At 45.6% G+C, this 22,484-nt stretch overlaps 3 protein-coding genes across 4 annotated transcripts in view; 1 reads left to right on the top strand and 2 right to left on the bottom strand.

Annotated features, from left to right (window-relative positions):
* LOC144390310 (dual specificity calcium/calmodulin-dependent 3',5'-cyclic nucleotide phosphodiesterase 1C-like) overlaps positions 1 to 22,484 on the top strand; it is a 442,515-nt gene that overhangs the window by 201,688 nt on the left and 218,343 nt on the right. The window lies entirely within an intron of this gene.
* LOC120813551 (protein NLRC3-like) overlaps positions 1 to 22,484 on the bottom strand; it is a 238,354-nt gene that overhangs the window by 157,895 nt on the left and 57,975 nt on the right. Inside the window, exon 7 of the mRNA XM_078096703.1 lies at positions 1,240 to 1,413. Coding sequence (XP_077952829.1) covers positions 1,240 to 1,413 — 174 coding nt within the window. The remainder of the gene's footprint in view (positions 1 to 1,239; positions 1,414 to 22,484) is intronic.
* LOC120815236 (tRNA (cytosine(38)-C(5))-methyltransferase) lies at positions 17,370 to 22,118 on the bottom strand. 2 transcript variants are annotated; one of them, XM_078096815.1, is made up of 11 exons: positions 21,983 to 22,118; positions 20,782 to 20,891; positions 20,583 to 20,659; positions 19,914 to 19,985; positions 19,542 to 19,607; positions 19,349 to 19,418; positions 19,189 to 19,269; positions 18,540 to 18,865; positions 18,356 to 18,413; positions 18,092 to 18,221; positions 17,370 to 17,830 (listed from the first exon to the last, which is right to left on the bottom strand). In XM_078096815.1, exons 1-11 carry the CDS (start codon positions 22,101 to 22,103, stop codon positions 17,730 to 17,732), a joined length of 1,212 nt encoding a protein of 403 aa, XP_077952941.1. In that variant the 5' UTR covers positions 22,104 to 22,118; the 3' UTR covers positions 17,370 to 17,729. The 2 variants fall into 2 exon arrangements, with proteins under 2 accessions (XP_077952941.1, XP_077952942.1); XM_078096816.1 differs by having other exon boundaries at positions 18,540 to 18,820.

Genomic DNA, 22,484 nt, shown 5'->3' with positions numbered 1-22,484 from the left:
TTGATTTAAAACATGCAAGCAGAAAGAATTTTATGGAAATCAGAAATGTTCCATGGATGTAAATAAAGACACCAAGTGGACACCTTAAATGAGGAACCATCAAACTCCAAGCAGATTGTCACTGAAGCGCCAGAAATTCAAGTTTTCAGTCTCTTTGACACCTCTGCTTTTCCCATTTTCCTCAATTAACAATAATAAAATAACATCACACAGCATAATAAGAGAATCCGTAGGATGACCCTGTGATGTTTTATTGTGAACAAACATTGTGTTTTAATTCCCTCCTTATCAAATGTGTCTGTTACACAAGGATCCTATGATGTGATGGAAACAAAATTATTTTTTGTCCCTAGTTTAGTCTCTTAGATTAGATCTTCTGGCTCCATAGATAAGGTTGATTTTCTGGTGAAAAAAGTTTTTTATGAATTCTGTATTCCTGATGAACAAAGATGATGTTCATGCTGTGGAGTAGATAGTTTAAGACATTTATAACATTTCAGACTAACTAACATAATCTGACCTGAGAGTCTTCAGGTGACAGTGTGGACTCTCCAGTCCAGCAGACAGCAGCGTCACTCCTGAATCCTGCAGGTGGTTGTTACTCAGGTCCAGCTCTCTCAGACTAGAGGACTGGGAGCTGAGAACTGAGGACAGAGCGTCACAGCTTCTCTCTGAGAGGTTACAGCCACTCAGTCTGAAGAGACACCAATCAACAAGAAGAAAAATAACATTTGGGTTAACTAATTCTACATGAAATAGAATTTCATTTTAAGTGTTTATACAGATACCAGTGTAGACTAGACTACTAAAAAAGGGAATTCATTAAAAAGGATCTTTATTTGCTAATTTAATGTCAGTTACCATCTACACCTTAAATGAGCAACCATCAGAAATTCAAGTTTTTCAGACTTTTTTACATCTCTGCTTTTCCCGTTTCCCTCAACTGACACATAGCATAAATAAGAGGATTAATAGGATGACCCTGTGATGTTTCATTGTGAACGAACATTGTGTTTTAATTCCCTCTGTATCATATGTTTCGGTTTCACAAGAATCCTATGATGTGATGGAAACAAAATTATTTTTGTCTCTTAGATTAGATCCATAGATAAGTCGGATTTTCTGCTGAAAAGGGGTTTTATGAAGTCTGAAATCCTGATGAACAAGGATTTTGTTCATGCTATGGAGTAGATTGTCTGAAATTTCATAAATGTCTTAAACTAACTAACTTAATCTTACCTGAGAGTCTGCAGTTCACAGTGTGGACTCTCCAGTCCAGCAGCCAGCCACCTCACTCTTGAATCCTGCAGGTTGTTGTTACTCAGATCCAGCTCTCTCAGACCAGAGGACTGGGAGCTGAGAACTGAGGACAGGGCGTCACAGCTTCTCTCTGAGAGGTTACAGCCACTCAGTCTGAAAAGGGGGATGAAGAAGAAGCAGTAAGTATAAAAGATGGCAACCCATTTAAGTTCTGATGTATGAATTAACTCTCTCTGTACTCACAGAACTTTGTTGGAGGCTTTGACCACTGGCAGCAGCCTCAGAAGAGCCTCCTCTGAAGCAAAGTATTTCTTCAGGTCAAACACCCCCAGATCTTCTTTTGATGACAGTAAGATGAAGACCAGAGCTGACCACTGAGCAGGAGACAGTTTATCTGTGGAGAGACATCCTGATCTAAGGGACTGTTGAATCTCCTCCACTAGAGAACCATCATTCAGTTCATTCAGACAGTGGAACAGATTGATGCTTTTCTCTGGAGACACAATCTCACTGATCTTCTTCTTGATGTACTGGACTGTTCTCCAATTGGTCTGTGAGCAACTTCCTGTCTGTGTCAGCAGACCTCGTAGGAGAGTCTGATTGGTCTCCAGGGAAAGACCCAGGAGGAAGCGGAGGAACAAGTCCAGGTGTCCATTAGGACTCTGTAAGGCCTCGTCTACAGCACTCTGGTAGAGACGCATTGGGTCAGGATTGGGTTTAAAGCGTTTAGACACCAGGGAGGTTGTTTGTTCTTCTGACAGCAGATTGACACCAGAGCTGAAGAAGGTCAGATGGACATGAAGAGCAGCCAGAAACTCCTGAACACTCAAATGGACGAAGCAGAAGACCTTGTCCTGGTACAGTCCTCTCTCCTCTCTGAAGATCTGAGTGAACACTCCTGAGTACACTGAGGCTGCTCTGATATCGATGCCACACTCTGTCAGGTCGGATTCATAGAAGATCAGGTTGCCTTTCTGCAGCTGATCAAAGGCCAGTTTTCCCAGAGACTCGATCGTCTTCCTGCTCTCTGGACTCCAGTGTGGATCCGTCTCAGCTCCTCCATCGTACTTGACCTTCTTCACTTTGGACTGAACCACCAGGAAGTGGATGTACATCTCAGTCAGGGTCTTGGGCAGCTCTCCTCCCTCTCTGGTCTTCAACACCTCCTTCAGAACTGTAGCAGTGATCCAGCAGAAGACTGGGATGTGGCACATGATGTGGAGGCTTCGTGAGGTCTTTATGTGAGAGATGATCCTGCTGGCCTGCTCCTCATCTGTGAACCTCCTCCTGAAGTACTCCTCCTTCTGGGGGTCAGTGAACCCTCTGACCTCTGTCACCATGCTAACACACTCAGGAGGGATCTGATTGGCTGCTGCAGGTCGTGTGGTGATCCAGAGGCGGGCAGAGGGAAGCAGCTTCCCCCTGATGAGGTTTGTGAGGAGCACATCCACTGAGGCCGACTCTGTGACGTCAGTCAGGATCTCATTGTTGTGGAAGTCCAGAGGAAGTCGACACTCATCCAGACCGTCAAAGATGAACACGACCTGGAACTTCTCAAACCTGCAGATTCCTGCTGCTCTGGTTTCACTGAAGAAGTGATGAACAAGTCCCACCAAGCTGAACTTCTTCTCTCTCAGCACATTCAGCTCTCTGAAGGTGAATGGAAATGTGAACTGTATGTCCTGGTGGTCTGTGTCTTCAGCCCAGTTCAGAGTGAACTTCTGTGTTAGGACTGTTTTCCCAATGCCAGCCACTCCCTTAGTTATCACTGTTCTGATTGGTTCCTCTCCTCCAGCTGAGGCTTTGAGGAGGTCTTCTTGTCTGATGGTTGTTTCTGGTCTGGCTGGTCTTCTGGATGCTGTTTCAATCTGTCTGACCTCATGTTCTTCATTGACCTCTGCAGTCCCTCCCTCTGTGATGTAGAGCTCTGTGTAGATCTCATTCAGAAGGGTTGGGTTTCCTGCTTTAGCGATCCCCTCAAACACACACTGGAACTTCTTCTTCAGGTCGGATTTGAGTTCACGCTGACAAACTGCAGCATGAAGTCCTGGATGAAGACAACAAAAAAGATCCATGAGTCAAAGAACATATTTCAACATGTCCTTTCCTCAGAGAATGACTATGAATATATTCTGTCCATCTCTGGAGACATCAGTGAAGGTCTCATTTATCAGCATGGTAAGTCTGTAGAGAAATCCTCTTACTGCTCTGCAGACAGTCAGCCAGCTCCTCCTGCTTCATTCTCCTCAGGAAGTGCACTGAGATTTTCACAAATGCCTCTCTGCTCCTCCTCTGCTCTTCATCCAGCACCTCCCCATCCTCTTTCTCTAAGCATACTGGGTAATCTGAACTCACAACCTTCTGGATCTTCTTCAGCTCGTTCTTCACAAAAGTGAGGATGTTCTCCTCCAGCAGCTGGAACAGAACATTCTATGAATGACACCAACTAGAACATGGAAGCCACCATCAGGTCCATGTTGGAAAGACGGACAATCCACTGGTCTATAAAGTGCAGCATGGAGATGATGGTGAACTGAGAGATGTAAAAGTAGTTGTTCATGTACACACCATGAAGATGGAGTCCAGGTGTGTTTGATGCTGCTGGGCAGACGGACTTGTGGGAACCTCTGAGCTCTCCTGGTCCTCTCTGTGGAGGAACATGAACCATCAGCTCACATGGTGTTTGGACCATTAACACCAATACAACATTAGGTAAAGATATTGGCTTCTGTCATGATTGATCATGATGAAAACCAGATGCTGAAGACTGTCGATGATGACGGACAGTTTATTAGTTGAGTGACAGTTAGTCATCAGTTTCATCTGGTTTTACTGTGGGTCATAAAAACAACGTGTGGAGAACTCTGCATCTGGTAGAAAGTCCAATGGAACTACTCCAAACCTCTTTAGTCCGTCCCCTGACCTCTAGTCTCCTTAGATCTTCTGAAACTAGTCTTTTCACAGAGTCTACTGACGATACTTTGTCCAAACCTCTGCATGGAGTCCAGAGACCACGTCAGCTGGTCCACAGAGCACTGAGTTTGTTCTAATCACATGTTCAGTCCCAGTCATCGGTCTCCAGAAACCTGCAGCTGTCTCCAGATGTGACCTCTGCTGATCCTGATGTGGAGGAACTAGCTCACATTGTGTTTATATCTGAGGATGTTTACAGTTAATGATTCACACTTAAACACACACAGACCAGTTAGATGATGGGTGTCTAACTCAAGGCCCGGGGGCCAAATCTGGTCTGCTGGGGGGTCCAGTGCAGCCCGCTGGATGACTTTACTATTGTGAGAATTACAGAAAGACACAAATAGTTTTTCTATAAAAGTAGCTGCTATTCCTAATCAGTCCACTGGGGGACCAGGGGCCTCATTTATAAAAGCTTGCGTAGGATTTGCTCCAGAAGTGGCGTACGGATGAAACGTAGGACATGCGTACGCACAGAAATATTCAGACTTATAAAACGTCCTACGCAGTTTTCCCTTAATAAATCACAATCACTTCTAAATGCAGCCCAGCTTTTGCGGCTTCGTGTCACGTCCATAGTTGCCCATATATAGTCTGTGGAACGCCCACAAATTAATATTCATCGATTGCGAAATCATGACAAACACTGAGAGGAAAACGAAGAAACGGAACTTCACTCAGTGTGAAGTGGAAATGATCATTGGGAGGTGGGAAGGAGAAGTAAGATGCTCTTTGGAGGACACAGTGTGGACATCACTGATGCCAACAAGGCACCTGAGGGGCAAAAGGTTGCAGAGCAACGCTGCAGCCTCACGACCTCGGACCCAAATAAAGAAAAACTGGTCTGACATCAAAGTGGATGCAAAAAAGCGTTTAGCCATCGCCAAGGTGTGTCTCCACGGGGGGGAAAGGGACACCGGAGCTGTCCCCTCCTGATGAGAGACTGGCGGCAGTGATTGGGGATCGGGGACAGGGTCTGGGCCAACATCGGCGTCAGGGGGTCGAGGCGCGTTTGGAAGCTGTGCCACATTATGTAGCACAGCACATGCAACACGATGTTTCACACCTTCTCAGGAGTAAACAACAACCTCCCTCCAGTGCAGTCGAGGCAGCGCCATCTGCCCTTAAACAGGGCGATGGTGCGCTGCACTACAGCGCCAATCCTTCCATGTGCCACGTCTTCTAAGAGTGCAAGATCAGCCATCAGCGTCATTACGCATTGTGGCGGCATCACGGCGTTTTATTACCGTCCATCTGATTGCATCTGACAAGCAACAGCTGTGTTTAGAGGATGAATTTAACAACATGCCGATATTATTGCAGAACATATTACCACCTTTATTATATAACCAGATGTGAGCTCTGCTGATCCTGATGTGGAGGAACTAGCTCACATTGTGTTTACATCTGAGGATGTTTACAGTTAATGATTCACACTTAAACACACACAGACCAGTTAGATGAAGATAATGAGTTCTGTCATGATGGATCGTCATGGAAACAACACGTTAAACAATGAACAAACATTTATGTAATTCATGACTGAGGATCAGAACAGTTCTTCATCTGTTTAAGAACTTACTCTGTGTCATAAGAACGGCGTCCATCTTTGAAGTTAATATATCGACCTTTAGACTGATCACTCTTCATGGACAAACATCTGGGTTCAGGAGACTTTCCTCTCTGCTGATGTGAACTGAAAGAAACACTGAGATTACATCATCACATCATCATCTAATCATGAAGCATCAGCTCACATGGTGTCCGTCCTCACAGAGACCAAAACAAGGTAAAGGTCCACGACGTGAGGTCTGGATGTGGACCACATGACTCCCTGTAGTGGTTCAGGTCTACTGGTCCTGCTGGTCCCACTGACAATCAACAGCTCAGTCTTTCAGCTCACTGTTTTCTTCACCAGTCAGTTTGGTTTAGTCCCAACAGGTCTCACCAAGTCCTGCATGGAGCTCTCCCTCCATCACTGGACACTGCTGAAGGGCCCTGGAGCAAGAAACCCAGAACCTCCACCAGAGAGTCTGGTAGAAACACCTCATCATCAGCCTGAGACCCTCACCTCGCATCAACAGAGGGACCAACATCTTTGAAGTTTCGAAGAGGACTCATAGACTGGTTACTCTTCATGGACACACAGCTGGGTCCAGGTCCAGGTCCTGGTCTCTGATGGGTCCTTGTCACACACATAGAAGCAGAGTCAGTGAGTCAGAGACGTTGGGACATGGAGACGAGTGGAGGACAGTTGGAGATGGTCCTCTCACCTCTGAGCTTTGGTCTGGCTGTCATGTTCCCCACACAGAGGGGCTTCAGAGGGAGGGACTCCGTCCTCTGGGTCCTCAGCCTGATTCATAGCAGAGTCCACACCTTCACACCTTCACACCAACCTGCTGGGAGAGCTCACACGTTATTATCTTCATCAGGACAAACACACAGAGCTCATTCACCTCAACACTAAAACTCTCATGGGACACTTGGCACACACTGTGTTGTTGTCTTGAGACAACGTGTCAAGAGACGTCATTTTAAATTCTCATCCTATAAATGTCGTGTTTCTTTTAAGCGCTTTCCTTTGGCAGGAGGCAGCAGTCCATCAGGACGTTATTTATGTAAAATCACTATATAGGCTACTAAAACTCAGCATGCAGAATGACAACATGAGATGTGTATCATATATCGCTACGTTTAGCCGCTAGCAAGACACCTCGTTAGCAATGTTAATAAGCTTGTTCTAGCACGCTCGTACATTGATGCTAGTATTAAGGGCTCTCGCGATGGCTTCTTTGTAATGTTACTGTGAGCTACAGAGCTGACACTTTTTCACTATACCTTGGAGTGAGATGTTGTCAGGGATGAAGCTGCAGCCGACAGCAGAAACATGAACATGCAAAACAACCTACAATCTCACTCATGTGGGCCTTTATGATCATGAGGTCAGAATGCACACAATTGTACCAAATACACACCTGATGCAATAGGCTACAAGCGACTAGATCACCACTCTTTGCTGTCCTGCTCCTAAATGGTGGAAGGAGGTCTCTGAAGACATCAGGACCACAGAGAGCCTTCACATCTTCAGACTAAAGACACACCTCTTCAGACTCTACCTCCACTAACACACTAACTAACTGTACCACTTACATTGGACTTATAATGGTTCTTATCTACAGCAAGTTGTAAAGCGGCTTATTTGATGAAAGTGCACTTTGTTGTTTCTTGTTCTTCTGGGTTTGTGTCCTTATAGTTGAAACGCTCTTATTGTAAGTGGCTTTGGATAAAAGCGTCTGCTAAATGACATGTAATGATTTAAAAGATGAACATTAGCACTCATCTTCCAGCAGATGGAGCTGTGCTGTTTCTCCTCTTCATCTCCTTCAGAGTCCAGAAGTCAGTAAAACAGTCCAGTATCACATGACATGTGTCATGGTCAAATATGTTAGAACATAATGATCACTTTTAGCATAAGATTGTCTATATTGAAGCTTGACGTGTGAAAAGCAGAATGACCCAACGTTTCCATTTGCAGCGGAGTCTAAAGAAAGGAGGGCGAGTCAACTTGCTCTCACTCAAACGCTGGAACAAAGGAACTGTCTGTTACTTCATCTCAACCTTCATATCTCACTTCGCAATTTGTCATACTGGCCACTGGAGACGACCTTCATGTGTGTGTATAAAAGCTCAGCGCTGCTCGGAGACGCGTCTCCACAGAGCTCTGTAATACGTGCGCGTGTATTTGACCTCCTGCTAGCAAGAAATCAATTGACTTTTACAACTTTGATCATTCATCAAGACTTTGTTTTTATTAGATAACCATAGAAATAAATGATTCTCTTCTCCCGAACTAGTTACAATGAAATATTCCACAAGAGTGTTGCTCGGTGTACCGGCACTAGAAATACTAGCGACGTGTCGGTCGCCAACGAACCGGCTCTGAGAGCGACTCTTTGACGCGAACGACGGGAGCCGCGTTGTTTCTCTCTCTCTCTCTCAAGCCGCATTTGATTGGTCAATATGTGTGGGGGCGTGTCCCTCTCTCTCAAGCCGCATTTGATTGGTCAATATATGTAGGGCTCTCTCTCTCTCTCTCTCTCTCTCTCTCTCTCTCTATTTGATTGGTCAATATGTGTGGGGGCGTGTCTCGCACTCAAGCCGCATTTGATTGGTCAATATGTGCGCTGAGCAAAAGTTACGAAAGTGAGTGTCAACAGGAAACGCAGCAAAATCTGGACACATGTCAATGACATTGATCCATCTAATGCAGATTGTAGAGTCTGCAAGACTAAAATCTCTATCTTCTCCAAAACAGGGCAGATAATTTCAGAGAGAAGAAACAGGATCAGCCCCTCAAAGCGGAGCCACTTGGTCTCAATGTAAATCTTCCCTGAAGGACAAAACTCTGCATGCTGATTTTTTTTCTTTTTGTTTTACACATTTTAATTTATATTTTGTTGTGTGATTCTGTAAGCTTCTGTATGTTGTTTCACTTTAAATTTGTTAAGTATTAAAAAGTTTAAAATAATTAAAAGTTAGTTAAGTTCATTTTTAAATAGTTAAACGTTTGTTTTTGCACTAATTTATTTTTTTATCACTCTGTAGAGTGTATAAATAAAAGTGTATTTATATAAAAACATTTGACAGCGTTTTTTTTACATTAGTAAATCATATTGCGCATAATTTTACATTATTGTTGGTGATAAATTAATTTAAGCACCAAAAAAATCAGAAGAGCCATTTGGGAGCCGGAATAGCCGGTTCTCTAAAAAGAGGCGTAATTCCCATCACTACCGGGTAAAAGAGGACGTCTGCTTTGTCTCAGACTTCTGGCCCTGATCTGCTTAGAGGGCGTGGCATCACGTGAGGGGCGTGTCCTCAACTGTGTTGCTTTCAGGAAACGTCGGCACTGTGAGAACTATGAATCCACACTTTCTATCCACCATATTCTATTTCAACTTTGATAAACACGACCTTTTTAAACAGATGTGAGGAAAGAGAAGAACGTTTAATCTCACAGAACCAAAACACGTGATGGTGGAATCGACATGTGGACGTAAAACCGGACCAGAACCAGTACCGGAAACCATTATTTAGGGTATATATCATGATAAAATACATCAACGCATTATCTTTTTTTAATTCGGCAGAGTCCTGACTACAATAAGCTGGAATCCACATTAAAATACTCCAAACACACCTTCAGCTGGTGGGGAAGAGTCACATATGACGTGCAGGTTTGTCCACAACCTTTGGACCGAGTGGGACATTTTGTCGGTGCTTGAAGCTCGCGGACGTTGGAGCCAAAGAACAGCAGCGAATCGGTGGATTATGAATCATTGAGTGAGACAAAGCCTGCAGAGTTACTGTGAAACACACAGCGAGCCAGCAAAGACACACACACACACACACACACACACACACACACACACACACACACACACACACACACACACACACACACACACACACACACACACACACACACACACACGTCTTACCTCAGCCGCTTCTCACGGGAATTATGGATTTAATCTGCTGTTTCTGCAGTGAGGAAAGTCCCCGAGCCGCTTCACCTCCTGCTTCAGGTGTGAGACGTGAAACCGCCTCTTTCTCATGACGCGCTCATGTGTGGACTTTTGTCCTCGTGGACTAATGGAACCATTTCTACCACACAAACAAGAAGGGTCAAAGTCCAAATGATAAAGAGTGGAAGTTATGACTTGAGATATGCGCAGTAGTGATGGGAAGTTCGGATCATTTTACTGACTCGGTTTTTTGAATCTCGTTCAGTAAAACGAACTAATCTTTTTTCCAGTCATTCGGTCATTTCGGGGGGGGTGGTAAGATAAATTCCTGCATTAAAATAATGTATCATGACAGTCTGGATGATTTGAAGTGATCCTTTTTTTCACACTAGCATTCAATTATCACGGCATAATGTGGTAGAAGATTTTGCACAGACAATCGTTAAGTAAGAGACAAAGGCTCTGAGTCAAGTATGTCTTTTCTCCGTTTATTTCCTTGCAAGGGAAAAAGGGTCACAACAGCTACGTGGTCAGTAGACTGTCAAGAACCTCCTTATTCTTCCCAACACATCGAGGCAGTTCTTATACCTAAGTTTAGATATCGGTGGCGTCAACAGAAACCTTTGACCATCTTGTTGAGTATCTATAGCCAGGGTACTGGGAACACCTTGTCCATGTGAGACACGTCAGTTCTTTGACCGTGTCCCTGCTCTCCCAACATGCTAAAACAAAGGTGGTCATAGACATAACAAACACTTTGTTCAGTCTCTACAGCTATGACGCTGGAAACATCTAATCCAAGAGGGAGACATCAGTTCTTATGTCAGGGCCTTTGTGACCTAAGCACTTGCAACTAATAAACTGGTTATACGAATGAAGCATTTAAAAGGGTCACATATCATTTTCCCATTACATTCCACTCTTTTGATTACATAATAATCACAAACTATGCATCAATTTAGAATGACTACTCTAAAAATGTACCATCTGATATTTACCTCATCAAATATCACAAACATGAACATCTGGACATCGCTCACAAAACTTTGCCTGCCACAGAACAAAAACTCCCTAAAAAACCCTCCGAAATGGGAAAATAGGAAGAAATCTGTTAGGAGAAGAAGACTGGAAACCTTCTCACAGGATTTGAGCGTTACACCCCAGATGTCATGTGTACAGTATTGAAATAAAAAAGAAATGAAAACATGTTTAAATCACAATACGGGAACTTGATTCCTTTCACACCTTGCACCACTCTTTAGGCAGCGGACTACGGAATCACAAAAAGATGCTGAGATACAATGAAACTGAAGCAAACAATAATATGAATAAAACTGTCGTGGCACAAACGACTACTGTGTCTATGTGGAGGGGTCCTGGCTTTACTGTAATTCCACTACTTTTAGCGGTAACGAGCATGTAACGAAATATTTTAAATACATTTAAGTTAAATTTAAGTTACATCCATCCATCATCAAACCGCTTATCCTGCACACAGGGTCGCGGGGGGGCTGGAGTCCATCCCAGCCAACTTCGGGCGATAGACAGGGTACATCCTGGATTGGTCGCCAGCCAATCGCAGGGCTACACAGAGACGCACAACCATTCACACTCACATTCACACATCTACGGGCAATTTAAAGTCCCCAATGAACCTGATCCCCAGAGCATGTCTTTGGACTGTGGGAGGAAGCCGGAGAACCCGGAGAGAACCCACGCAGACACGGGGAGAACATGCAGACTCCACACAGAAAGGCCACTGGGCGGAATCGAACCCAGGACCTTCTTGCTGTGAGGCAACAGTGCTAACCACCACGCCACCGTGCCGCCCTAACGCAGTTACAATTACTGAGATTGAAACGAGTTTGTTACTCGCGTTACTCTGTTTTGTGACGCGAAGCGGAGGGCGAATAGTAAGTAAACAGCTGCCTGTCAGCACTAAATAGTTGTGGCCACCAAACGTTGTGTGTCACAGAAAAGTCGCGTACGTGCACGTAAACCGCATCGCGTCGCTCATGATGAAAGAGCGCAGGATGCTGCATGTTGTGACTTTATGCTACATGTACAATCACTGTTATAGTCGTATCCTATACGCGGGTTATCTAAATGGATACAAATGCACGGAGACGAGGATGCAGTACACGTTAGCCCAGTGAGCACAAGACGTAATTTCAACGTTGAAATATGGTTGAAATCGGGTTGAAATGAGGTCTGAACGTCTAAGACCTCATTTCAACGTCTTTTCAACCGGCTAAAAATGGGATGAAACATCAACGTGCCAGAAAACGTCAATTTGTTGATAAATGTGTCATGTTGTAACGTAAGGTTGAACGACAGACGATATTGATGTTAAGATTTTCATAATAATTTGATTAGACCCGTTTTCAACGTGATTTATAATATCGGTGGTAAACTTACAAATGTGGACGTAGTTTCTTTTTAACCCTCCAAAATAATGATAGAGCACACAAGAGAGGACGAAATATTACCGTATTAAAAAATCACGTTGAAATGTGGTCTAAACAAACATCTTTTCAACGTCTACGAATAGACGTTGAAACAACTTTCACTTTTGAACCAATTTGCAACGTGTTTTCAACGTCGGGCCACAGACGTCTTTTAAACGGTGTTTCAACGGATAAATTGCTCGCTGGAAACTTACAAGTTACAGACTTAGTCACAGTTGTCATGTTAACAGCCCTTAACAAGGAGAAACACATTTTTTTATTAATTTGCATTTATTATAAATATAACACTATACATATAACACTTTCCCTAATTAAAAACAATACAAAAATAAAATATATATTTCAGGGAAATGAACTATGGATTTAAAAGTGCAGAAACAACATTTCTGTGTTCAACAACAACAATTCTGTGTTTGTAGACCATTTTTCGGAATTATTGGATCTTAATTTTCAGATTCTGTAACAAGATGTGGCTGTGAGTCACTTGAGTTGGGATAGTATACCTGAAATCATCTCCCTCATCCTCACTTGAGGATTCTTTGTGTAAAGGGAGTCAGAGTGCAGAGAACACCCCTCAATTGCAGATTCCTCTGGTCAACGTGTTTATTCAATTCAAATCATTTTATTTTGTTCAGCTTTGCAATCTGTAAACATGCAACATCCTGTCCCCTAAACCCCAAAATGTAAAAAACCTTCAACCTGGAGAAACTTGAGGGGAAAACAGCAGGGAAGTAGGTGTGTAGAGTATGAACAACTTAAAGATGTACAGTGCTTTCAAATCCTTTGACAGAAATGATTCTAATATTGAGAGTAGTAAGCCAGGTGTAAGGCAGGACCACTGCAGGCACAACCTCCATCAGATGTAACCTCCGTCAGATGCAACCACCACCCACAGAAACCTGTGAGGAGGGAAAGCACAAAGACTTCAAAGAAAAGGCAAAGTTGGTCATTTGGGTTTATGATGACAGTAATAAACTAGTAATAATAACAGCAGCAGGTGTGTTAGAACCCTCATTTATAGATGGTTTACTTATTACATTATAAACAAGATAACAATTCATCTGCAACTTATGGTATTTCTGGAGTAACATGTCCAGGTATATTACACAGTATCATGCTTTAAGCAGCAGTAACTTACAATGTGTTGGCCTCTTGTTTACAGAGCACAACTTGTTGAATTCAGCCCTTCACCCTTGCAATCTGTATTTAGCCCCATTGCTTTAAAAACGTATCTTCAGTGTGAAATGCAATAATATTTATGGGTACAGCAACAATCTAACGCATTAGCAACACCAAACACACGAAAAATATTCTGGGATGTTTACTTTTGGTCCAGGTCATCATGCTGCACGCTAGCATGCTCCAAGCTGGCATGCTAACTAGCAAACTACCTGCGCTAACGCTAACTAGCTTAACAAAAAGGACCGTCTTTCCTGTATCGGGTGGGCAGCACAAGTAAAACACCCGGTTATAGTTCCATGTGTTCTTCATCCAAACACTCCCGTACTTACAGAGCAGTGGAGCCGGTAGTCGTGGTTCTATCAGCCCGTTCATGTCGCTCCGCTGCCGTAACTTCGCCTCGTGCTGCGTCCGCTCGGAGCTCTGCAGTCGTCTAAGAACTCGCGCATGCGCGTTACAGATGTGAGTGGAGTCACGTGTTTAGTAAAGTAAAGTAATGTTTGAACCTGCCCGCATTATTATGTCTTAAACGCATCTTATTAACAGCACGCAGTCCGTAGTTTCATATTCATGACGTTTTAAGTGAAATATTAAATACGTTGAAATTACGTCTTCGCGTAATTTCAACGTATTTCGCCGACCAGTTCATTAATTATTATGAAAATCTTAGCATTAATATCGTCTATCTCTCAACCTAACGTTACATCATGACACATTTGTCAACAAATTGACGTTTTCTGGCACGTTGATGTTTCATCCCATTTTTAGCCGGTTGAAAAGACGTTGAAATGAGATCTTAGACGTTCAGACCTCATTTCAACCCGATTTCAAACATATTTCAACGTTGAAATGACGTCGTGCTCACTGGGTGATGCATCCTGTCAACTGTCGAGTCAGTTGCCTCAAACAGTGACTTTTGTATTAAGTTAAGTATTAAAAAGGACTTTTGTACTACTGCTTGATTTGAAGGCCTGTTGCCCCGTTGATTACAATAAATAGGTCTATAAAATATGTTTATTGAGCACAAAAGTCCACACAGCTCATGTGTGGACTTTTGTCCTCGTGGACTTATGGAACCATTTCCGCCACACAAACAAGAAGGGTCAAAGTCCCAATGATGAGATAAAGAGTGGAAGTCATGTTGACTTCTTGAGGTGTGCGCATGCGCAGGCTCCCTGGTCGTTTGGTACAGTGACGTCATGAACCCTGTCGGTGTCTTCTTGTCAAAGCGACCAGCGACCTTATCTGGTTTCACTGGAGACTTTTGTGGCGTCTGACGTGAAAGCTCGTGTTGTTCTGCAGTTTCTGTCCTCAGAGTCTCACAGGAAGTCCGCATCTGGCCGAGAACGGTCTTACTACCCGGATGTGACTCGCCCCGCCCATTTCACCCACAATGCATCGCGGCAGGCTTGTCCGCGCTTGTGAGCGCCAAATATCCCAGAATGCATTTCACCTCAGCAACAGGCAGCGACGCCAGAGGGAAATAATACAACGTTATATTTAATCCACGTGATGTGACTTTGGGACTTTTCAGGCAGCGAGTCAGTTGTTTGAGCGACTCGTCTGTAGTCAGTTTGTCCACATTGAGAACTATGACCTCCAGCAGGTGGGAGATGTGACGCGCGGCTCCAGACGGACCGTCTACCAGCTTACTGGTGCGTCTTCATTCAGCCGCACACACGTTCTCCCTCGCGCCGCCTTTAACGACACAATGTCACGGTCATTTGTTGATCACGCGCCATATTCATTCATATATATATACTATGTAAATCATTTAAAACAAGCATGAGGTGTCGGTGAATAATACAGGTTATAGTTGAAGCACAATTATACTGTATATTAAAATCTAATGAAAAATGTTTAAAGTGCTTCACTGCTGCCAAAGTAAAACATTTTACCCAAATGACACATTTCAAAGTGCTTCCCTGAGCTGAGAGCTAACATCTCATGTCTTACTGCAGGTCCCCCCTTGCTGTCTGGGTTCAATGTGTCGGCTATTAACACAATAAACTGGGCGCGTGCAACGTCACTGCTGTGCGTCGGTTTTTCTCCATGAGAACTATTTCTGGTCTAAACTGTGATTGAGCTGTTGAGGGTGAATGAATGCATGTAGTTCTATTTGTTCAGCCTTATATGTCATTGAGTCACGTGTGACTGAACTTTACCACTAAAATAAACCTCGTGTTTGGGCCCATTGACCCGAGTCGGATGGTTCCCCGCGTTTCTGCACAGACCAACGTAAGTGAAGGCCGTCACGTAGCAGAGCCGTTTCCGTGGCCTCGTATGGAGGACGGTGCAGACCGTATGGGTGCAGATACCTACGTCACAACGCTGGACCTGCTGGAGGGACACTGGCAGGTCCCTCTTACGTCCAGAGCTTCTGACGTCTCTGCTTCTGTCCCACCTGATGCCTTTTGGCTGCGCAAGGCCTCAGACACTTTTCAGAGACTCATGAGCCTGCTACTGGCTCGGGCGGCCAAAACTGCTCAAACACGACATAAAAACACATTCTAATATATTAAAATATCTGGTTGAGCATCAGACACGTCAATAACTGGACAAATGGAAACAACGGGACACAACTACTTGTAAAGATCATTTAAGTTGAAACATATTACCTACACAAAAATAAGTGAATGAACTGAAGACCGCAGATCTCTCACAAACGCGCTGATCAAGAGTCGTGATTCTTGTCCCTCATGCGTCAGGCTTCATTCAGTCATTGAAACTGAAGGTTTCACAGTACCCACATCGAACGCTCCGAGCGAGCTGTGCTGTAATGGTAGTGGTGTACTCCTCCTGCTGGACCGACCACAGATACCCCAACAACTGTGTTTGCCAAGCCAGCTCAAGCATCGCTGACTTGAACCTGGCAGAATGGGAGTTTGGAAAGGCTGTGGTGACCTATGTGGGAAAGTCGCCCTGTGACGGCAGGTGCTCTCCTGTCCTACCCGGCACCCTCCACCACACGGGGACTCCGGCGGTTTCTAGGACTGGTCGGGTATTACCGACATGTTTCTGTGCTAGTAGCACCTCTCACTCGTCTGTGGGGTGCAAAGCAACGTCTTGCATGGACGTCTGACTGTCAACATGCCAGAACCTCCCCTCTGCAGCGCTCCGGTACTGACTTCACCAAACCCCTCAACATCCAGGTGGACCCAAGTGCTGCTGGAGCTGATGACATCAGCCATCCAGTCTCGTACCACTCGGTCAAGTTCACAATATTCTAATTTGAGATGTAGAATTTGGGGTTTTCATAAGCTGTATGCCATAATCATCCAAAATGATATCAAATAAAGGCTTGAAATATCCCACTTTGCTTGTAATACGTCTATATATTAGTTTCACCTTTTAAGTTGAATTACTGAAAGCAATGAGCTTTGATATTCTAATTTTTCAAGTTTCACCTGTATTTGTCAAGAATAACCAAAATGTGACAAAGCACAAAATACAAGACAACAGATTAAAAAATGAATGGAATAAAAGATCGTCTATCAGGAGAAAGACGATGACTTGAATAAATCTCGGTTTTATTTGTAAAAAGGTCCCTGGTCCTTTAACGTAGATGAATAAACGCAACCCAATCAACCACCTGTCCCCCCAACGGTCAACGTCCTCTAACGTTTGTGGTCCTGTCAAATCAACCTGCTCCAGGTGGCACCAGGTGTACGGGTGACACCCATTACGACAGACCCCTCCCCCCTATACTTGGTCCAACCCGATGATGTCACCGCTGACACCCTCCCCTGTATAAACGGAACGGACTCCCGACTCACGGGACCAGGAGAACGGTCATTGCCACAAGAGCAGCCGACTCGATGGCGTCGCCACGTCAGCTTGACTGAGCCCAGAGGCCGGCGCAGCCCCCCCTCTGTGGGTCAGGCACGCTGATGATGCCCCCGGTACCTCCTGCTGTCCTACAGAGAAGGTCCTCTTCAGGTGAACACCCCCAACAACAACGGACGCCACAGATTCTTTATTTGGATTCATAGGACAATATTCAATTGGGTTTACGATAAATAACCATTTATGGCAGTTTGGGTTCGTGGATTAGGGTAATAAATGGTTCTGGTTTAGCCAGATGATCTTCACACATGAACAGAACCTGTAGCAGGACACACGAGGACAAGGACTCCTCGTCTCTGATTGGACTCTTAACTGAAGGTCTTATTGGGTCTCTCGCACGCGGCCTGAGAGCAGCGATGTGTCACCACCACCAGGTCCAAAACCACAGGAAGCGCTGCGTTGACCCGGGGCGGGTCCTCCTGCATGGTTCCTGGTTAGATGTCGCCTTACACGCGGTCCACGAGGGCTCGAGGTGCTAGGAGACGAGCAGCCGGAGCAGCCGGGCCACCACCACCACGTTGAGGCTGTTTCCCAGAACTCTGTACTGCTGCTTGGTGCTGATCTGCTGCGGGAAGGCTGCAGAAGAACCAGAAGATCCAATTCACCTGGAGGAGAACCGCTTCCCTGCTTCTGCACATCAGTCATCCCGCCTTTAGTCCCGCCTACTTTCCTATTCTCCACCTCCATCAGAAGCATTAAACTCTCTGCTGAACAACACGACTCCTTTAGGGTCACACACACACACACATCTACATATACACACCTACACACACCTACACACACCCCTACCCCCCCCCCACACACACACACACACACACACAGCAGGGAGTCACTCACAGAAGCTCTGAGGGAAGCCCATGAGGTTGGCCACCTCTCGGGGGCTGAAGTAACGCAGCTTGAGCTTCAGCAGCTGCTGGAGTTTGTCGTCTTCAGACATCTGGTCCAGACCTGCAAACACGCTCTCCATCTGGAGGACGCACAGCAGAAGAGCTTCTGCTCTGATGATGTCACCCAGGAGGTCGTGAAGCACGTTCTCACCATGAAGCAAGCACACACCTTCTTTCCTTCATCTACGCCCAATACCCTCCATGACAAACCTACCTCCGTCTCCACGCAGCACTGCAGCACTGAGCCCGTCCCCTCCACGTAGCGGCCGTAGCTACGGAGAGAAGACATGACACCATCACTAAGGACTCGTCCTCACAGCGTCCTCCAACGGTAGTCCAAACAACAAACAACCCTTTACCCCACAGTCGGGTGACTGTGGGGTAAAGGGTGTCCTTACCCTTTAGTGAAGCACACGGACCTCCTGCAGGTGGGCTGAACGATGTCCAGCAGCAGGGAATATCTCAGCAGGGTGCCGGGGGGCAGGAGGTAGTGCTCCATGTTCACGTCCCCTGGCGGTTCCAGGAAGTCCCGGATGCGCCTGACGGACAGGTCCTGGTTCTGACTGGTCTTCCGCTGGGCCTCCCTCTCGGTCTCTTGCTTATAGAGGACATGACCCCCCTGCGTGTCCTCGTCTGGCCGTCCCGTAGCTGCACTGGGAGGACTGGAGACGACGGTGTGCTGGTGAGGAGAAGCACCAGCAGGATGTGGGAAGGCCTCTGGAATCTGAGACGACATGAACACCACCAGTCCTGTGAGGTCCTGACCTCCAAACACTTAGGGACGCGCAGGCCGAGGGGACGCGCCGGCCGAGGGGACGCGCAAGATGACGCGCAGGCCGAGGGGACGCGCAAGATGACGCGCAGGCCGAGGGGACGAGCAGGCCGAGGGGACGCGCAGGCCGAGGGGACGCGCAGGCCGAGGGGACGTGGCTTCTGCCCAACTTCTCCAGGGTTGGAGATGGTGCAGAGCGACCATTAGTGTCTTTGTGTGTCCTCAGAGCCCTGTTGGGTCAGCTGGTTTATTCCCTTAGATGATGCAGGACTCACCTTTGAACTCTGGCTGCTTTCGTTAGCTGTTGACAACTTAGCAGTCAGGAAATAGCGCAGCCTGGAATTCGGGATCCCGACCTGGATTCATGGACAGAACAGTGAGACAAGCACAACTCGTAGGGCGGGTGCATCCCAGGACGCCGCCGGTCTTTCTTACACTTGTGGGTGAGATCATGGTTTCCTGGAAAGTGTAGCCGCATTCCACGAGTGTCTCCACCAGGCGCTGCCTAGAGAGCACACGCAACACGAGGTGAGACCACGCGTTCCCGCACTGAGAGCAGCAGAACACGTCAACGAGACCAAGCAGTCAAGTGTCTTCTGCGTGCACGCTGTCCCCCCCCCCTGGTTACCTGGCAGAGGACACCTCGAAGCCCTTCACATTCTCCAGCAGGATGAAGCGGGGCCGCCGGCACAGCCTGCAGAGGAGGGGGGTTACGGACTCAGAGGATCGCATACATCCTCCCTGCGCACAAACACTACTGAAGACTTATGACGCCGCCTCACATTGCTAACTGAAGAGCTTTAATAAAGACCGGATGAAAGCGGTTTATTTTGGGTGCACACAAGGTGACCTGCTCCACCTGTTCCATAGGGTGAAATAAATGATGTTCTATGCAAAGGTCAATGAGGTACTTTCACCCAAAGACGTCGTCTTCTGTTCTTTAAATAGCTTCCGTTCAGGCTGAAATCAGGGCTTCATGTTTCATGTGCAGACTAAACACCTGGGCAGGAGGTGGAGGATGTGCAGGAAGCTCTTGGTTCTGGAGTCGGCGATGTCCCCCTGAAGTCCGACCCTAAAGAACACAAACAAAGTCATTCACCTTCGAGCGCTTGTCGGGGTCAGGGGTCAGGGGTCGGGGGGGCAACAGTTGCATCAGGGACCCCAAAGTCAAAGAGACGTCCCTGTAACTGGGCTCTATACATCTCCATCTGCTCTGTTGCTTACAGTACATCAGTGTTGGTCGCTTCCAACGGATTGTCTAAATGTTTGAGTCGTGGTGACGCTGTAATTCACACCTCCATAAGTTCTGCTTCCTGTCACCCTGTTCTCTCTGAACGCTCTTAACTAGTGCGAAAGACTCATGACACGGGTTCAGACCGGCCTTTGCCTTAAACTAATAAAAACTAATTATCCAACTGCATATTCCTCCAGTGATGACATGAATCCCTATCATCACCATTCCAAGTCATATCTCTATCATTCAGTGACTTAATGAAGAGTCTTTTGAGTCAGATCAAGTATCATCTGAGACATATACACTATCTTCTTCTTACTGTTGGTTTTTAACACAGAACGTTGAAGTAAGGATCAGACAGGGTAAACGCTGTTACTCATCCATTCATAAGAGAGTAACGGTGACGTTGTGTGACTGCTAAACAAGGAGACGTACCTGGTGAAAGGCTGGCATGGAGGGCTCATCACAATCATGTCGACGGGTAATTTATCAAAGTCATCTAGAGTTATGCCCTGAAGATACACAAAGGGAACACGTTGCAGAGGGAAACGTGATTATCTGTGAATAGAGTCAGTATATTCAGAGGATGTTGGTCTGACGCTCCGGTCGACTGGTCCCCCCAGACAGCACCCACCTCAATGGTCTTGTTCCAGAGGGTGGTGTCGGGGAAGTTGTGCCTGTAGATTTGATTGGCCGTCGTGTTGACGTCGATGGCAGCCACCACCTGGGCAGGTATGCCGCTCTCTAGAGGAAGATAAACACGTTAGCCGCTAAACATGTTAGCCGCTCTCTAGAGGAAGATAAACATGTTAGCCGCTCTCTAGAGGAAGATAAACATGTTAGCCGCTCTCTAGAGGAAGATAAACATGTTAGCCGCTCTCTAGAGGAAGATAAACATGTTAGCCGCTAAACATGTTAGCCGCTCTCTGGAGGAAGAGAAACACGTCAGCCGCTCTCTGGAGGAAGATAAATACGGACTTAGAGAGAGGTCAAAGAGCTCAGACGTCTGAAGGGAAGTCAGAGTGCAGCCACTGCTGCTTCACCTTGAAACGCCTCCTTTTTGACTTTTTACGGGCGAGTCCAACTGGTAAGATGCCCGAGGTGGGCCGAGAACATACTGGAGGAACTACGTATCTGGTCAAGACGCAGCAACTTAGAGATCCCCAGAAGAGCTGGAAAGTGTTGCAGAGGTGAGCGGCATCCTCGACCTGCCTACATGATGACCTCTGACCTGGATGAGCAGATAGATATTTCTACCTAAAAGCTGCTTATACAATAAACATCACTTGATTACGCTAAATTGTTGAAATGGACGGTGTGTTTCAGTACTTCATATTCAAGGAACTCACCATAAAGTACACCAGGAGATTCCAAATACCTCTCTGGGTGAACATTAGAAGTGCATCACTCACAGCAACTAGATGTCCTTAGAGGCCATTGGAGGACAGAAGTTGAGGTTGGGAAAAGTACTTTTCTGCTATGAAGCAGCATGTTTTCTAGTTTCCTGTGTTCCATTTGAGGATTTGTCTTCCTCTCCATATACTGTACGTCAGTACATTCCAGTTTGTACATAAACACTAGTGGTTATGATAACCTCCATTTGAATGATGCAGCATTGACTCCAATAGGAGCGGATGTATTATTGCCACAAAAGAAATGTGTGCACGTTGTGCAAGAACTGCATTCCGTTCCGTCATTTCAAGAGTTATTTTTTATCTGAATACTCTAATAACAAAGTAACAATAGCTGTGGTTGTATCAGTACTGTCCATTATCTCCTTCAGGTGACGTGTGGGTGCACGAGTACACGAGTGAGGACGTGTGCGCACGTCTTACCATGGGACCGGGCGCCCCACGCTGCCCTTGTGGTCCAGTCTTCTTTGTCCGCGGTGGCTGTTCGATTCAGAGGACACTGAGGAGACACAGTCCAAGCTTCATCGTGAGGACAATAAAGCATCAGGAGGACACCAACAGGAAGACTTATGGAGTCATTTCCACTCTGCACTCACCTTTGCTTCACACGATCAGAAAAACAGTGTTGTTGTTTTGCCGAGGAGAGTTTTAGATGTATTATATTAGGATTTATTTGTTGATATAAGAACTAGTGCAGGTCGATTTTTATGCACAAAATTCAAATGAATTCAAAAGTAGTGCACTTTTGTTAAAAAGTACTACTTTATGAACAAAAGTTGAAATTAATAGAATAATTTGGTTTTAAACAGCAGTATTACTTTTACACTGTAGCAGCTCAAATATTTATTGTACATCCCAATTGAAACATTAATGCAATCAAATCAAATATAAAACCTGCATCAATACTGATTGACGTGGGTGACAT

Source organism: Gasterosteus aculeatus, chromosome 21, assembly GCF_964276395.1.
Source record: "Gasterosteus aculeatus chromosome 21, fGasAcu3.hap1.1, whole genome shotgun sequence".
Taxonomy (NCBI): domain Eukaryota; kingdom Metazoa; phylum Chordata; class Actinopteri; order Perciformes; family Gasterosteidae; genus Gasterosteus; species Gasterosteus aculeatus.
Note: the sequence above shows the minus strand (reverse complement) of the source record. Positions and strands in the feature narration are given on the sequence as shown.

Excerpts from the sequence above, each read along its gene's own strand:
- LOC120815236 (XM_078096815.1), bottom strand. The coding sequence starts at position 22,103 with ATGCTTTATTGTCCTCACGATGAAGCTTGGACTGTGTCTCCTCAGTGT. Across the intron at positions 20,892-21,982 it reads GTGGGGCGCCCGGTCCCATG|AGAGCGGCATACCTGCCCAG; the intron begins GTAAGACGTGCG and ends ATCTTCCTCTAG. Across the intron at positions 18,222-18,355 it reads AGTGCTGCGTGGAGACGGAG|ATGGAGAGCGTGTTTGCAGG; the intron begins GTAGGTTTGTCA and ends TGCGTCCTCCAG.